At 42.0% G+C, this 17,857-nt stretch overlaps 1 protein-coding gene across 1 annotated transcript; it reads left to right on the forward strand.

The window, feature by feature from the left end:
* Positions 1 to 279: 279 nt before the first annotated feature.
* MTUS1 (microtubule associated tumor suppressor 1) lies at positions 280 to 17,622 on the forward strand. Its single transcript, XM_009702234.1, has 9 exons — positions 280 to 465; positions 1,313 to 1,379; positions 9,824 to 10,038; positions 10,566 to 10,671; positions 11,676 to 11,749; positions 11,854 to 11,949; positions 14,544 to 14,660; positions 15,993 to 16,090; positions 16,941 to 17,622. Exons 1-9 carry the CDS (start codon positions 412 to 414, stop codon positions 17,155 to 17,157), a joined length of 1,044 nt encoding a protein of 347 aa, XP_009700536.1. The 5' UTR covers positions 280 to 411; the 3' UTR covers positions 17,158 to 17,622.
* The last annotated feature ends 235 nt before the right edge of the window (positions 17,623 to 17,857 follow it).

Consider the following 17,857-nt stretch of genomic DNA (forward strand, 5'->3'; position numbering starts at 1 on the left):
GGCCTCCTGTGGCTTATTTTTTGCATCAACAAATTAAGTGTGAAAGCAGCGTATAGCAAGCTCGAAACGGCTAAAAATAAGGTCCATTATCTGCAGAGAAGGGCAGCATTCCCTTTCGCGGTCCCGACTGCCGTTTGAGCAAGCGGAGATCGATCGGTCTAATGTCTGGGGCTCGCCTTTCATAAAAGAAGGGCTGTGGCTTTAAGTAATCGCTGGCTGCTTGTGCCAATTGCAGAAGCTGCAGTATCTGCTGCTGTCGGGAGCGATCGGCGCGGAAGTAGGATAACCTGCGGAGGCAAGGTCCAGCGTTACCGTTCGGCCATGGCCAAACCAGCCGGGGTGGCCGTGCCGCCACCTGCGCATCGCCCATGAGTGCCGGGGGGCCGAGCGAGGGGCTGCCGGAGCTGGAAGATGGGCTGCTCTAGCAGCAAACTCTGCCTCTATTCTCAGTGTGCTGCAGCAAGGGTAACGAGTGTTGGTTTTGCAGGGTTTTTTTCTGATGGCAGGGAGCTGGACTGGAGCTTGGCCATGAGCAAGGTGAAAGTGCCCTGGCAGCGGGAAGCCTGGACCTTGTAACCTCCGCACCATGGCTGTGGGTGCGAGATGCCAGTCACCGAGCCGTGGAGCAGCTCGACCCTGGCTGTGCCTTGTGCTTCTCCCTGGGGTGCGGGTCTGGGGGCAGGGGGGCCTGGCTGACCGCCTTCCCCAGGCTGAGGCGCACAGCTCCTAGGCACATCAGGGAGATGGGTGCTTCTGCTTGTTTTGGGCACAGATTTGTTATGATTCTCTTGGTGTAAGAAACATCATCTATCTTAATTTTAAGAACTGCGAGCAGTGGGGTGTGTTGTAGTCAACTTTGGACAGGGCTGTGCCTTGCCCTCGTGGAAGACTGAGCATTTAGCAAAGTTTTGGGGTTTCTGTTTGATTATGCTTAAGATAAATATTTAATGCATGCCTCTCTCACATGTATACCGTACTTTTGTGCCCTTGACAGCTATCAGTTGATTTGTTCTGGAGGCTTATGTTGCTCCACCCATCATAAAATATATAATTAATTGCTGCAAAGTAGGATTTTTAATTGCGGTGTTATCCTGGAAAAAGCTGTTCTTTGTTTTAAAGTATAACTTCCTTAACAACAGAAGAACATCTGTGTATTTTGTAACAGCAGAATTGTTATCCTAAATGATTCATATCTTGGCTTCTTACTCCTGCCTCTTGTTTTCCTACAGAACACATGTAAGTTAATTATTGGAAGGTGCCCTGCTCAGATCACTAGTAACCAAATGTTTGGGTTTGTTTTTTTTCTCTGCAGAGGGAGGAAGCACTGAAACAGCGTAAAGAGTTATCTCAAGAACTAGTTAACCTTCGAGGAGAACTAGGTAAGAATTTATTTTTGTATTCTTTGTGAGAACAGAAATGCAGCAAACCAAATCTGCGGAAAGACAGATGCCCTGGTACTGTAATGGCAGTCATTTAATTCCCTGGCTGAACTCCGCTCAGATGCTTTAATCGCTGCATTTCTCTGGAGCCCTGACAGCGTGACCCCAGGTTCACCGAATTCCTGGCACCAATCTGACTGCGCCTAGCAGGGCCTCCTCGCAAAACATGTGTCTGATGACCAAAGCGCTCGCTTTCTTAAAAATGGGAGGATGGCTGACAGTATATATACTTCTGTTTGATCCTGAACTTATTTGTATGCTGTCTCTTAGAGATTTGCTGACAAAAATCCATTAACCTGTAAAATATACTGTGCAAAATCTGCATTTTGCCTTAGAGGCTTGTAGGTGAATGAGTGTAAAATTAACAGAAGGAAATGGTATCAGGCTAATGAGATTAAATCTTTGAACTCATCCTAGTGGACAGCTATAATAAGAAATCGAGCTATAATGTGCAGCAGCTGGTTTTGCCAACTTTGAAGCTTGATTTAACTGCATTTAATGGTAACTTCATATAACTAACTTGAACTCAAAGCAGAACATCTTGTGGAGTGCAAAAAGTCTTTGAAAATGATAGCACTTGAAAGTGAAGCTGGCATTTTATAAAAGCACACTGCTGTTATGATGAAGCCCCTTTAAAAAAAAGAAAAAAAAAAAAAAGCATTGAAACCCCCAGTAATACATGTGGAGCAGTTTCAGATACGTCACTTATTATTGAAAAGTTGGAAATGTTTATTTTCACACGCTTTGGAAGTTGAGTATTGTCTCAGCCAAACTTGAGTGTGAATGTAGGTCTTGTAACATGCAGGTGGTGCATTTGATGTTCAGATTTGTTTTTTAGCGCTGATTGGCAAGACGGGCATTCCCTGGCAACTACTCAGAGCTGGAAGTGTGCTGGGGGGGGAGGGGTCTCCCCAGCCCCCCAGCTGAAGCAACAGAGCAGAAATTTTCCATTTGTCACTATTACTGTCATCCAATTTAGAGGTTTATGTTAAAATGCAGATTTCTGGGAGCTTTATTTAATGCTACATAAAATTGCAAATGTGTGAATGGGGAGTATCACAAGCAGAGAAAGCCTTGTAGCCTAAATAGATAGACGAGAGTACCAAAGATGCTGCAGAAATGTGTAGCATTTTCCTTCTTGGAAGCTTAGTACTGAAAAGCAGAGGCTCTCCTTGAGCTTGGTGCAGTCTGGCATCTGTTAAGCTGCAGTTTTTAACCTTCCTATGAACGAAGCACCTGGATTGCAGTTTCGCAGTTGTTTCCAGCAGGCCTTCCTCTGCCGTTGTGTCCCTCTGTCCTGCCGTGTGCCAGCACTGCTGCCCGGGCAGCTGTGCGCTGAGCCATGCGGTGAGCGGCCTGGGCACCTAAGGCAGCTGAAAACTAATGGCTTGACCTGCTGTTTTGCCAAAGCTGCCTGCCCTGGCTCAGCATGTGGCTGAAGGAGCACCGCTGCCGGAGCAGAGAAGGGGAAGGAGCAGCAGGGTGGAGGGTTGTGTCCCCCAACAGCTGGAGCTGGCACTTCTGTCACTCTAAAGTGGCAACAACACTGGAATCGTAGTGTGGAAATGGGCTTCTTGCATTCCTAGGAAGTTGTGCTATAAATATCATAAATGAGATTTTTTTAAATTTTTTTTTTTAATGTACATATGTGTGACTTTGTGGGCAAACACATTTGTTTACCTTATCGTGAAAATGACTTCAGAAGGATTACTGTCAGAGCAAGAAAGTCTCTATTCTTCCATGTGCCTGCATCTCCAATATTCTTTTTCCTTTATCAACCTAGGTACTATGTTTGTCAATTATCAGGAAAGGGAAAATTCAGCTTTGATGAGCAGACCAAAAGCTAGCCAGCACTTTTGCCCATTACCACCCCCTTTTTTTTTTTTTTTTTGAAAGATCAATTCTTTCTAAGGGTGCCTCACTCTTAAATGAGCTTCCCATAAACTTGTTACCTTTCTGCTTTGATTAACAGCCTGCTGAGCTCATATATGGGACTCCCGTTGCAAGAATATGTCATTCAGTAGGTTGATAACTAGAAAAGACTTCAAATGCAACTGAGATTGATGAATCTGTGATGGGCGAAGGCAGAGCGCTGCCCGCCGGGGATTCTGGCCGGTGTGCTGCTGGACGAGGTCATCGGCCATTCCCCTCACAGAGCTGATCTGACTGGGTCTGCTCCCCAGAAGCATCCGAGTGGCAGCCTCGGGTTCGCTTCCCTTTGTAAGATTTCCAGACCATAGTTTCAGTGATTTATCTTCATGCAGCTCCTTTGTCTTAACCATGTCACGCGTCTAGCCTGTCTGTACTTCTCTCCTCAGCATGTAAAGGGAGTGCATTTAATCACAGAAGTGAAAAACTACCCAGTTCTTCAGTCCTATCTAGCTTTAAAAAGATTGGGTTTGGATTTTTTGGTTTTTCAAGTTAAAAAAAATAAAGTAGTAAAGCCAGCCAGACCTCATTTCTTGACAAAGTGTGAGAAAAGCATTCTTGTAACAGCTTTAGCTGAAAATAATCTGTTTAAATACACACCTGCTAATCAGCTTTGTTGCCACTGTTAAATGGATATAGTTGAACTTAAGATTTCCATAGGCTATTTTGACATAAGTACTGTGAATTTTGATTCACAGTATGATCTAGGCACAGATTAGCTCAGAAAATTAAGTACAGTTTAAATCTTAGTTTGGCCGTGTGGACACGTTTGGTGGAGACCCAGCTGCTGTGTTTTTAATGCATGTCGGTTTGCAGTTCAGGAGCCGCCGGTCTGGGAGGAGGAACCAGGTGTGCCCCGCTGGGTGTAGGCTGTGCCCTGCCTGTTGCCCAGTTTGCGAGGAACGTGAAGTCTCCTGCAGCTGGCACCATGCACAGTTTGGACTCCTCAGTTTCTTGCTTTGAAGTTTAATTTTGTGCGCTCTCAAGCTCCTTGATTTACCTTGCAAAACCAAATTGGCTTACTGTCAAATTGTCCATGTGGCTGGGTAATTCTGTATGACCCTTTCTGCCAAAATACCTTGTTTAACGATTTAAATATTCATTGCCATCTCAGAACCCGCCTTTGGCTGTGCCAAGCCTGAGGCGGATGGTTACCGGACACTGCTTTCTGCTCTCAGTAGCTGGAAATGCACACGAGGATTAGCAATGCTGATGTGTTTGGGGATGGGCTTTTCCAAAGGAGTTCAAATTTGTTAAGTCAGGTTCTGAACTTGGTTCTTTAAAATCTCCAGCCACAAAGACTAAGCTTTGTGGTTTGGATATAAACGCCTTGGTTCTGGGAGCCTGGAGCAGGTATGGATGTCCTGTTTGTCACCTGTTTCCCTTCTTATTAAGATGCAAGCTAGTGTGTAAATTATTTCTAGCTATCTGTTTAATTACGTAAGTAGAAATTGCAAGAGCTGCATATTTCTTCAGAGGTACGAAACTACTCCTCTAAATTAATTGTGCTCCAAATTGTTTCGGAGCCTCTTTGCAACCGTGCTGGATGTGATCCAGCTCAGTCCTGCTAGAAAACAGCAGGTGCAAAGCTGACTCAGCCCACACCCACCTTGGCCCTTGGAAAATTGCCGTTTGTGAGCCTTTTTCAGTGGGCTGGAGAGGCTTGCATGGATCCCGTACAGCCAGCCAAATGCCTAACCCCTCTCTCTCCCCTCCATTTGCTGCGTTGCCATTGATAAACAATATTTTCTTAAAAATACCTTTAAGGTATCTTTTTTATTCAAAATACCTGCATGCTATTTTTTTTATTAATAAATGACCTTTAAAATGTTTTGGAGGCTGGGATAAAAAAAGACTATTGTGTTTTACGGACAGATGGAATGAATGTGATTTGGTTTTCAGGTTTTGGTGATCCTTAAAAATACTTAATAGTAGCAGACATTTCTATCAATTATTTGAGGCAGGGCCTAACTTGCCTGGAGTTGTAGGCTTGCCTGCCTGCTGACACTGTACTGTTTGCAGCATTAGAGGATAGGAACTTACTTCCTGGCAGATATGTGAACACTTCACATATGCTTCACATATCCAACCATACCCACTTAAATGTAGCTTAAAGCATGTTTTTTTGGTCTACCTGCCTTGTTTCAACTTGCCCAAGAACAAAAATAGGAGATGTGGCTTAACATCCTGTACCATTAATCTCATTATCAAAGTAACACCAAGAGAAACTTGGTTATAAACTTGAAAGCATGAAAAATATTTCTAATATCTGCCAAAAACATGAATCAATTATGAGATAACAATTTTTTAAAAACAACTATATGGAGAAGGAAATGAGCTTTTGTGTCTACAGCAGACTTACTGATCAATGGAACATATACAATAGATCTTGCAGCGTGAAATATAAAGTTAGAGCAATAAAGTGTTAGGTGCTGTGACATAACACCATGCTAAATACTTGAAGTTTTCTGGTAATTATCCCCTTTTCACATCTGCCCCATCTATTAAAGTGCTGCTAGTTTACTGTCCTAGCAACCTCTGTTTCAAAATTTCAGACAGTCTAACAGCTTTTCATAAATCATAACTAGACCAGTGAGTGACTCTAGACAATTTTATAACTATTGTTTCAGAACCATTTAATTCAGGATTCAAAGAAAAATCCATTGTGTTTTATCTTCTTAGAGCTATGGTTATGGTGACTTTTAGGGGAATGTAAATTGAAAAATGTTTTTATGTAAGCAGTTCAGCCATACGGACTGAATTGGATGATGAATTGTTTTATAATTAGAGTAAGAAAAAACTAAATTTTGTGAGGAGATACTGCACAATTGTAAGGTCTTATCTCTTGGCTACTTTCAATGAAAATATGAAATAGATTTCTTGGAGATACTAAGGCAACTTTTGTAGTCCTTTCCCTCAGCTGGGGCTACTGTTCATGTGGTTTGGATCTGCTGCCCTTTGCACCATTGCAGGGAATTGCGACTTGCCTGGTTCTCCACACTTCTCTTTTGTGGGCATCTGTGATTGCCAGAGGTCGTGGTTCTGCCCAAAAGAATCAGGCTCTTTGTTTATAATAAAGAGGTGTTAAGAAGCCTAAAAATACAGATTAATCTTGCTCTCTGTAATAATACAGGGAGAGACAGTGTTGTATGATTGGGAGGAGAGGCTGGGACAACCAAGTGGGGGGAAAATGTGAATGGCTTTGCTATTTGAATAAAGTAGTAAATCTTGCTTCTGGCTGCCAGCTACATCATTCCATATGCTCTGTCCTTAAAACTTAAAACTGTTTAGTGTTACAGATGAGATTGAAGAAACTTAATGGACAAATGGATCATGCATCTTTTCATCCCTATGGCTTGCTTTTTTCTCTCAAATGCAGTTGGGCCATTTGTCTCCTGTTGTTTGTTTTTTTTGCTCAAGGACTGTGGTCTGTTATAATGCGTGGCATAATGAAGATGTGCAGTTGCAGAGGGAAGCACTTTAAGAAGGGAAAGGAAGCACAGTAGTTGTGTACAAAAACTCTGAAGCATGCCCTTCAGGTGTCTCTGAAGTGGATGAGAGGTCGAAATAGAAACTTTGCGTGTGCTACTGGAAGAGCACATGTTCCAGTTAGAAATTTTTGTTCAAATAAACACCAGCTCAATGAGAAAACTCTTGAGTACCCATCAAGTTTGGTTAGTCAGGAGTTTTGTGGCATCTCCTTGCAGTGGATGAATGGCGAAACTAAGGAATTAGTTGCTTTTTTCATGGCTTGTCCCTTTCTTAAAACAAGGCAGCGTTCAGTCATAAAGTACGTGATTCAGTCTGGAGATGGATAGAGCTGTGCGAAAGACTTGCTGCAGACACTTGAATCTTGAGTATGGGGACAATTTGGTTTATAGGACTTCTCATAATTTCAAATTGACAATTCCTCAGTTGGTGGTTTTGCTGAAGCTTCACACGCGCAGTTTCTTGCACCACCACGATACAGGGAGCTCACTGGTTGTCTAGTGGTCCTGCTCCTTGTTTGGATGGCAGGGGTTCAAGTCAAGCTTGCGATCTGCGAGGCAGCACTGCAGCCTCCAGCTTTGTGGAGGCCAGACGCTGCCTTCAAGGTAACAGAACATTCACCTGCCAATGCAAGTTTTAAGTTTTTGTTTGCCTTTGTAACATTAGTCTTCTCATAAATCTGAATTGCAAACTGGCTGAACAAGAACTGATGTGTCCATTTTCTTTCACAAAGGCGTGGTTTGCTATTTGCTTTTCTTCTGAAGTGTTTTGCATCATCTGAAGTTCTGCGTGGTGACATTTAAAGATAAGACAGTGATAGGCAGCACATTCTTTTAGCTAAATGGAGGCAAACAAACAGCTCTGGCCTTACAAATAAAGAATCAGATGCTTGCTTCTTCGTCTGTTGATTTTGAAGGAAGTGGATCATTTGAAGCATTTTGTTACATTTATCTCAAATAAGACATGTGAGCTGCCTGCCTCTCAGCTATACCCCTCTTAATCTGCTCTAGATGGTCAGATCCATTCTGCGTGTGGCTGGCTGTGTAGTGTCTCCGTTTGGCTCGCTGCCTGGTTCTTTGCATTATAAAATAATGTCCCCTACCTGTGATGCTTCCTCTTCCCCAAAAACGTGACAATGCAGAGCATATCTATATATTCAATAACTTTATGCCAATGCGATGTGATAGAAGTGTGAATGCCAATGTTTCCATTTTTTTTTCCAAAGGGAGCCGTTATAATAGAAACTTGTGGAAGGAATAAAGGTAGGGAAATAAAAACCTTTCTTGGTGGTGGTATAGAAAGTATAGAAAACTCTGAAATCTGCTTGGGTTGCAGAGAATGTTGTGGCATGTTTCAGTTGAGCCTTTAGTTGCATCGTTGCCAGTCACTGGATGAACAGCTTGGCTTAAATCTGTCCTGATCAGCAGATCTTTCAGAGAGACCTAGCGCAGAGCTAAGCCTGCTGTTAAAACTCACTCAGGTAGACACACACGCAGACTGATTTCCATGCAGTACAGCTCACTCTCCGACACTCTCAGTTCAGCTGCAGGTTCCAAGTGATGGCAGCAGGGCCAAGGCTTCTTTGCGGTTTCCTTAAAAGAGAGTGCCAGTATCGCTCATGGAGTTACTCACTTGCTCTTCAAGAGGAAAGGGGGAATCCGACACGTGTGTAACTTGAGGCACGCTGCTGAGGCAGGCTGCTTTCCCTAGAGCGGGCCCAGTACTGCTTTGGGCATCAGCCCTTGTGATTTATATATCTGAAGGCTCAAACACAGCTGTGATGAGAAGTTGCGGTACTGCCTGTACAAAAATCCCTGAATCTTCCAATGTTTTTACATAGAGTTTATGTTTATACTGTTTGGGCAGCGTGCCGAGCTGCTATAAAGTGTATGTATGCATGACTTCTCCAGTATTTGGTTGAAGATCAAGTTAAAATTTTAGTTGATTTTTCTCTTAAGTAGACATTCATCTGACTAATTTATTTAATCCAAAGCGCTATAGTATGTATAGAAGCAGTTTTGCTTAAGGTCAGTGACCACACGATTGTGTTAGAGGTCCTGTTTCACCTTGCTTCCAGGCTTTGGGTGGAAAAGCTGGAACTGTATAAGGCACTTGCTTCAGTCACATTAACAGCAGGAAAATGACTCCTCCTATTCGGGCCTGGCTGGCTGGAGTCGGGAATGCTAAATTTCAAACTCAAAAGTACAAGTTACTAACTTCTGCTTTGCCTTTTAATCAGCTCTAAATGTGGGAAGACAAACCTAGGCAATCTTCTTAGCTGACCTGTGTTAAAATAAATGTAAAGAGAATTACACAGCATTTCTTTCTGTTTTCTTAATACTCTGCGCTTTCTGCCTGAAACTGTTCTGTATCTTGCATATTTGAACATCATGTGTATATGTATATTGGCAGTACGTTTGAGAATCGTAATTGTATCGCTCGGAATCAGGCAGTCTGTGTCAGGCTAGAATTGCTTCTCTCCTGCATATCCAAGTGAGAGTAACATGGATGGTCTTCAGGATATTGAGACTTTCAAATTTAGCTAAGTGGTTTATATATCAAAAAGTGAAGTACTCTGACAAATATGCTACTGAAGTGGGATCAAATTAGGTGAAGTAGCAAATCCAATTAATTTTTTTTATTGGAGCACTCCAGTGTCTCTCATGAGACATTCATTCTTCTCTGTCATGACAAACTGTCACACTTGTGCTTTCTGTATGGGTTCCTGGCTTAACTAGATTCAATTAACTCTCAGCATAAGAAACATTGAGTTCGGTATTTTTGCAAAGATCTTTTCATGTGTCCTTGGAGGTGGTGCTCATTTCATGGATAAATTATATTTGTCTTTGTATAACCATGTTGCTGTGCAGTGTGTTTGCTATCTTTAATACTTGTAACGAAGACGGTGAAATTAGGATTGAACTTGATCCAGTTACTTTTTTTCTTTTTTCTTTTGACATCTTCAGTAACCACTTCTGCAGCTTGTGAGAAATTGGAGAGAGACAGGAATGAACTGCAAGTTGCTTATGAAGGGTTTTTGCAGAAGTTAAACCAGCAACATCACAATGATTTAGCTGATCTGGAGGAGAGGCTTAAACAGTTTTACACTGCAGAATGTGAGAAACTCCAAAGTATCTGCATTGAAGAAGCTGAAAAGTACAAAGCGCAACTCCAGGAGCAGGTTTGTAACATTCAAAGTAGAAAATGTTCTCTAGCGATTGCTTTCTGCTACAAATAAGCCTTCAGAGAATCCTGGGGTTTGCCAATACTGGAGTTATTTTATCTAATGTGAAACTCCACTTCATTGCAATTATAAAAATATTGCTACACGAAGCTGTCTAGATCTTAAGCTTGAGTTTAAATGTGGAGATCCCTTGTGTTCTGCAAACTTCAGTGACCTCTAGAGCTCCACTGGCTATTTGAGGCAGCTTGAGTTTTAAGATTTATAGTAACACACCTGGCCTAGGACCTTGCTTTGCAACAGCCCCATGTGCGCGACAGATGCATACGTCATCCTGTTGGTAGTGGTAAACTGTAAGGCGTCATTCTCATCTGTTAAGTGTTGTATGTGGCTTGGCTTCTCCTGTGACCATCTGTTAAGTGCTACCTGGACCATTTAAAATCTACTCAACATACTGCATAAAGCCATTTAAACAGGGATAAGTTGACATGCATAAGGGGGGCAAAGATCATGTTGTCATATTGCAGGTGGACAACTTAAATACCAGACATGAAAACTTTAAGCTGGAACTTGAAAACAGCCACTCAGAAACAGTAGAGAAGCTGAAGAAGGAGTATGAATCCTCTTTTTCAGGCAAGTATTTTGTATTCAAGTACACATGCTATAGTACTGCTAGTCACAAACAAAAATATTCAAGCTTTTTCATCAGTATGTCCACTTCATTGTTCTTGGCTGTCAGCTATCTTTAAAAACGTTGGCTGAATTCCATCTTTTGGAACTGAACAAGTCTCATTTTACATACAGAAATAACCATGATACCATTGTAGGCAAGTGAAACTTTTGAAACAGTTTGAGTGGAGATGGCTTTTTCTTTCAGCAAAAGATGTCTGAATTGCAGTCTGCTCTCAAAACCGCAAGTTAGTGAGTAATTGCTCCCACTCCCCTAGTTCTATAAGGAGCACCTCAAAATTGAAATTGAGGATAAGCAGGGTTGGGTGCTTTCCAGACTGACATGGGAATGTTGAGAAATACTATACACTGCTTACAGTGTACTGGGGCAAAGGTGGTTTTTCAGGGAGGGGGTGATGAGTGTGCTCAGTTTTAAATGGCATGGCATCTAATTGATTGAAGTGATGGTGATTTCCATCCTCCTGCCAACTCCACTTGGTAGCCAAGTTTCCAGTGATACTTCTGCGTCACCAAAACTGGTGATGCTTCCGCTGCAGTCAAAGAGCAAACTCGTTTGCATGGCAGCTCCAAAGCAGGAAGGGAAATGTTTTTCTAGAAGCTTGTGGAAGACACAATTTCAGTTTTTGCTGTTTCCCTTCGGAAACAGCTTTTGTCAGATGTGGCTCGTGCTCAATTCATCCATTCGTTGCATGTAGATGAATGCTTTCAAAACCGACATGCTGTCAGCTAATGAAATGGATTTGCGAGGGGACAACCAACAAATCTGAAGCAGCAGTAAATCTGTGTACGTGCTTTGGATAAGTTGATGATAAAATGTTCTTTTCGTGTTGTCACTGACTCTGCATCTGTGCATGTGTGTATTGGCTGGTTTTTCATGCCGCATCTTTTCAAAAAGAATTTTCATGTCTTACGTGCTATTAAAAATCTGCAAAAATAATTTGTTGCAGAGCTCCAGAGTGCTCATGAGTCTGAAAGGAAGTCCCTTGAAGATTCCTTTAAAGAGAAGCAGGAATTGCTAGAGGTTTGTTAAGGGTCGGGGTCGTCACAACAGTCTAAAACTTAAAAGGCAGTTTGGAGATGTGCACTGAATTCTTGGCCTAACTATACCATATCTTTTCATTTCAGAAAAAAATCGATGAATTAAAATGTGAAAACGACTCTCTGAGTGAGAAGTTGAAGTTGGAAGAGCAAAAACAAATAGCCAAAGAAAAAGCCAATCTCGTAAGTCTTGATCTTCAAAGGGAATGCAGATGAGCAGGTCTTGTAAGCCTGGGTTTAGTTTATTGCATAATAAGAAAGGTTTGCAATCAAGCGTGATAGGGCTCCCATAGTTACTAATATTTTATGTAAATGGCTCGCCTGCCAGAAGTTCTTCTCAAGGACTACAGTGTTGTGTATTAACTTTGCCATTATAAATCTATAAAGCTGTTGAGCATCTAAGTCAGCGGTGTAAGTTATACACTAAGTTAAATCGAAGACCTATATGTACACAAAAGTTGTGCCATAGCTTTCTTCTGGACCATCGATAAAAGCTGTAACGGCACTATGATCAGTGCAGGCTTACATCGCTGCTACAAAACTCACTTCTGGTACTTGAGTCTTTAATGCATTTATTCATTGATTCATACTTGTTGCTGATCTGTCCTTCAGATAAACTTTTATTTTGTCCTGCCTTTCCTCCCAAGGCTGCTGTTATCTGTGATGCTCCTGGGTTAGAAATGTGCTCCGAGAGAGGTTTCTCATGCACTGGGAGGGTTAGACACAAACATTCTATTCTTTCTGCTTACCTGGAAATAACTGGAATACCAGTAGTATTGCTTATCCCACAAAGAGAAATTCCATGCTTAAAAACTCACTTAGGATGCTTCCAGTGGAAGTTGCCCTGGTTTTCGCTGGAATTTAATTTATTTTTTCTCTTACCTGTTATTCTAGTGGCAGGACAGAGCTGCCGCAAGAAGAATTTGCAACCACAATATGTTGCTGTGATTGGGAGAGATGATACCAAAGAGAACGTGTTGTACGGTGCACTTGGGAGTTTGAACTGTATTCCATAGGCATGCTCAGGTGTTTAATTTAAAGGAGTCATAGTCAGGTGCCTTTACATAGCTGCAAATGCACTTTGCATCCTGACAGCACAAGACACATTGTAAACTTGAGGCTTCTCTATGGAAAAATACCTATTTCACCCAGTATGTTCTTGTGTACTGAACACAAATTCTGCACTATCAAAATTCCCATTAGCCCTTTGAAGACAGAGGTGTATTTCCAACTCTCCAGCATTATTTAGATAGCGTCACTTGATATTGCCAGCTTTTTTGGGAATATTTTATGTAGGCCTTTCAGTCTTTATCTGGCTCTGTGTTCTACTATGAGTAGCTAATGTGGTGGCTCAGATTTAACTTTAAAAAGACATTTTGAGACCATTGGGGCAGAGGAGGGAAAGAAAAAAAATTAAACTTTAACGTACTGTAAGCTGCATTTCAGTTTTTCAGGATCGCTTTTCTCACTAGCTCCTAGATTCCCCGCAAAGCCACAGAAGGGAGGAACGAAGTTGGAATTGTCTGCTGCCTCCTCTGAGGCACCACAGCACGCCCCACCCCACCCTCACACGGACTTCCGTTCCAACGTAGAAATTAAACAAGAATCACTAATGCCACAGTCCTTAAAAACACAGGCAGGAGAACGAAACGTGTAGGTGATGAGGCCGTTGTTACCTGGGAAAGGTACTGGCTCTGCCCATGTGGGACTGCGGCCCACCAAACCGCAGGCGTTGCCCTCTCAGTCTGAGGTTTCTGATGCGGCAGTGAAGCTGTTACTCAGCGCGGTACACCAGTATTCTTACCCAAATACGCTGCAACAAGCTTTGTTTGTTTTTAAAGATGAACTTAGCTACACAACACAATCACTGATTGATCTCTGTGTGTGTTCCACTTGGACTACCTGGAAATGGACCCAGACTTGCTTTATTTCTCCTTATTTTTGCCTGTGACTTTGCCTTTGAGTCGTAGGAGAATATGTTTTACTCTGCAGTGTTTGAATGGTTCCGTACTCTGGAAAAGAGGTCCTTGAGGAAACCAGATCTGACCCTGCTCTCTCCCCTTCCTGCCTCTCCCCTCCACTTCCCGGAAAACACAAAATGAGGAAAAATAAAAAAAAGACAGTCCTAACTTGCTGTATGGTAGATAAGTCATGGATGTACAGCAGTGCAAGATTTTTATGTGCAATTGCATTGCTAGGCTTTTAAGAACAATGTAAACCCCAAAATTTTCTATTTCTGCTTATGAACCAGCTACAGTCAGACTCAAAATGGAAAATCAGCTGCAGTCAAGTTCATAGCTTTAAATTTCTGGTACTTTTTTTAACTATTCCAGCATCTGAAAACTATTCAAATGTTTACTCTAATTTCCTCTTGGGATGGGTTATGAGTAATCTGAAATAAATTTTGGAACTCCTAGCCTTAAAGGGAGCCTTTGGGCACTCCTGCAAAACAAGTTTTGCTGTGACAGCTTTCGTGCCTGCCTTTGACTCACCAGGGTTTTTCATATTTGTGCATAAAGTGTTTTCTGAACAACTTCTAAGGAAAACTGCAACTGTCCACCTACACCAAAGGACAAACAAAATCAGAGGATGAAAGTGGTACCAGATTTTTTTTTTATTTTTTTCTTTTTAAATTCTAAACTGTGTGACTTGATTTCACTTAGAACAAGTAACTGTCTTTACCATATTTATCTTCTTGCTTTTTCTAAATAGCAGAGCAGCACTTAAATTGTCCCTGAAATTCAGGGCACTAAGCAAACTCTGTGGAAATCTTGCAGAAAAACCCGCAGATCATGTACCTGGAACAGGAGCTGGAAAGTCTGAAAGCAGTGCTGGAGATCAAGAATGAGAAACTCCATCAGCAGGATGTGAAGTTAATGAAGATGGAAAAACTGGTGAGTTTTTTCCTTGGGGTCTGGCAGGTTTAGACGGTGTCTCTGAGTTATGTTCTGATAATGAACTCGAGCTGGTCAGACTGACGTGCGAGGATTAACTTTTCTTTGTTTAAAAGAAAACGTGAGATGATGATGGGACAGGCTCACAGTGCAGGTACAATTGTATCTGCCTTGGGCTGCGATGTAACGAGGGGGAGGGAATCACCAGGTGCTGGAAATGACCTTTTACCCTCTTAAGACAACTACTGGTTTGCATAAACTATTGCTAAGTTAGTACAGGGTTATCTGGGAGCCTCTGACACATTTCCTTTCCTCTTCCCTCTCTTCTACCCCATCCCGCAAAGGAAAAAATCCTTACCTGCTACATTTGCTTGACTGTTACGGAAGATAGGTTGCACGGTCAGGAAAACATTAACGTGGAAATGATCCTAATTAAACAAGAAGGGACCAAATATGAAATGGAATAAATAAAGCTTAGGTCCATCACTTTAGCTGTTACCTTTAAGCTACTTGTTCAGCTGTGTGGGTTGGCTCCTGATCTGTGCATAATTTGTCATGAAAAGGCAATTTGGGGGGCAGAACTTGTAATTATTTAGCGTGCTCGATTTTGTGGGAGGACAGGGTCCTTATCCTGGGTGGGGCCTTTGAAGACTGTTGTAATACTGGCTTAAGCAAGGTTTTAATGAGGATGTATAGAAAGAAAGAGGTTTGGATGCAAAGGAATACATTCATGTCAGCTGTTCAGTGTTGTACAGCATCATATGTTGCGCTGGTCTACAATTACTAGTACACTACTAGTAAACTTTAATCTTTTCTGACAGACGTTGGCCACAGTATAGAAGCCCTTGAACCATTCAACCATTTAATCACTGGTTTTCCTTAACTTTTGATAACATCCTGCAGCAATGAAGTAGAATCAGGAGAGCAACAGGGAGACCTGGTTACACAGGGGAGCTCTTGCATTTGTCACGTTAGCGTGTGATTTCTAGACAGTCTTCTGTCTGCAACAGCTTCTGAAACTGCTGCCTGTCACTGGCGGAAGTTACCAGAACGTGCTGGTTAACTCGTAGATCCCTTATCCATCCTCCTTTGTTGGCATCTAATCAGCACAAGAGGCAGAATGCCAGCGTTCTGCAAGGGGAAGGTACATAGGATCTATTTGACCATTACAGAACATGAAGCCATGACAGCAGGTCAGTCTCACCTTAGGTTTTTGCACTTCGCATAACAAGGTCTGCAAACTCCAGATTGTGAACGTCTGTGATAGCTCAGTCAGTATCTTGGTGAGTGCGTGTATGGGTTTTATTTTAAACTATGACCTTTTTTTCTAAGCTGGAGAACAACACAATCTTAATGGATAAATTAAAGAAGGTTCAGCAAGAAAACGAAGAATTAAAAGCTCGGATGGACAAACACATGGAGCTTTCAAGGTGAAAAATATCTGTGGACTTTTAGATGTTCTTATGAACCAGGGGAAGGTGTTCCTGTGACAAGAAGGACAATTCTGTGTAAATATTAGTGACCAGGATTTTGTGGTACTCTGTAAAAGAACACGTCCCTTTCTTCCCCACGTGTTACCTCTACAAATGTGCACTCCTCTGTAGAAGAACAATCAGGAACAGATTGTAAGGGGGTAAAGGCTCAGTACGTTCTTCAGTGCTCCAAAACAGTATGTTGGGGAAGAAAAAGCAACTTGGAACTACCATCTTACCATAGGTGGGCTCTTCAAGCATTACTGGCTTGTGAGCTGAACCTGGTTTTACTTTTCACCACTTCAGTTGAGTGATTTGTCCCCAATTTAGATCAGTGAAAAGACCGGTGTGTTTTATTTAGCAATAATAGTAATATTTAACATGAATAAAATGGGTCTGAGGTTCTCCTGACTTCAACTGTTGCTTAAATGGACGGGCAAACTCTCCTGGTTTGAAGGAAACTATGGAAATGCAGCCTCTGTGTAGAGCTGAGCCTGCCACAAGACCCAAAGGCTCCAGTGTGGCCATTTAACAGCATCTCTCATTGTAAGCAGGACAAGTCTCACTCTGCAGATGCTTTTTCTGGCCTTTAGGGATATTTCTTACTGGGATTGTCTCTTGCTTTCTGCAAGCTATCGGTTTAAATCCAACAAGGATGAGAACGTGCTAAATCCTCCTTTTAAGGAAGTCATTTAGTTGTAAGCCAAGCAGGGGTTTATGCAATTTCAAACCTTTCTTTAACCATTAAGTTCAATACTGTAGCCTCCAACTTGGGTTATGTGTTCTGATGTAAATCTTATGTTTGCAGGCAACTTTCTACGGAGCAAGCCGTTTTACAGGAGTCGCTAGAGAAAGAATCAAAAGTGAACAAACGCCTGTCAATGGAAAATGAAGAACTTCTGTGGAAGTTGCACAATGGCGACCTATGCAGCCCAAGAAAACTGTCTCCCAGTTCTCCGTCCGTGCCTCTACAGTCCCCACGAAATTCTGGTAACTTCTCTAGTCCCACAGTATCACCGAGATGACATTTCTCGAGAGAAAGAGCGGACTGCATTGCATTTGTGAGCTGCAGAACCGATCCTAACTTTAATTACAGGAGCAAGAGCTATATTAGCCGAGTATTGACAACTAAACATAACTGGAAACGATTTGGTGCAAAAATGGCGGTAAGAGACTACGGGAGTAAGGCATTCGTGTCACTCCTCCCTGACAGACTTGTTTATGACCTCTATGGACATCGTTGCACAAAGCACTTAACAGAGCAAGGAAAGACTTGTTCGTTGCCTTTTCACCTAACTATAAGAAAAAGCTCAGGGGCTTAGAGATAAAGATCACAACCTTTATAATATGTTCCTTATCACAGACACTTTTTTTTTAAAGGCCGTGTGTATGCGCGTGTGCTGTGGATGGAATGGATGTAACACACTGTGCGTGTGTCTAATGCTGCCTTCTTTGCTGTGTATGTAATAAAGGATAAAAGCTGAAGACTATACATTGACATGGACTTCCTTAATAATGCTGTCAGTATGCATGCTTTTAGCAAAGAGTACCCTTGCCCTCAATGAGGAGAAACTGCCGTTAGTACTAGAGGTTAGTTTCCTTCATCTTTCTGGCTTCAGTTCAGTAAAAAAAAAAATGTCATGAAAAGCCTTGTCAACTGACTCCATAGTGTCTTGGCTCACCTGAGTATGCAGCTTTGAATTAATTTTAAAAACAAACTGAATT

The sequence above is a fragment of the Cariama cristata genome, unplaced genomic scaffold (genome assembly GCF_000690535.1).
Source record: "Cariama cristata isolate BGI_N322 unplaced genomic scaffold, ASM69053v1 scaffold32846, whole genome shotgun sequence".
NCBI classification, from domain to species: domain Eukaryota; kingdom Metazoa; phylum Chordata; class Aves; order Cariamiformes; family Cariamidae; genus Cariama; species Cariama cristata.

Bases quoted from the DNA above. Each gene is read 5' to 3' on its own strand.
- MTUS1 (XM_009702234.1), top strand. From the start codon at position 412: ATGGGCTGCTCTAGCAGCAAACTCTGCCTCTATTCTCAGTGTGCTGCA. The intron at 10,039-10,565 runs GTTTGTAACATT...GTCATATTGCAG, and splicing joins AAGCGCAACTCCAGGAGCAG to GTGGACAACTTAAATACCAG. The intron at 10,672-11,675 runs GCAAGTATTTTG...AATTTGTTGCAG, and splicing joins GTATGAATCCTCTTTTTCAG to AGCTCCAGAGTGCTCATGAG.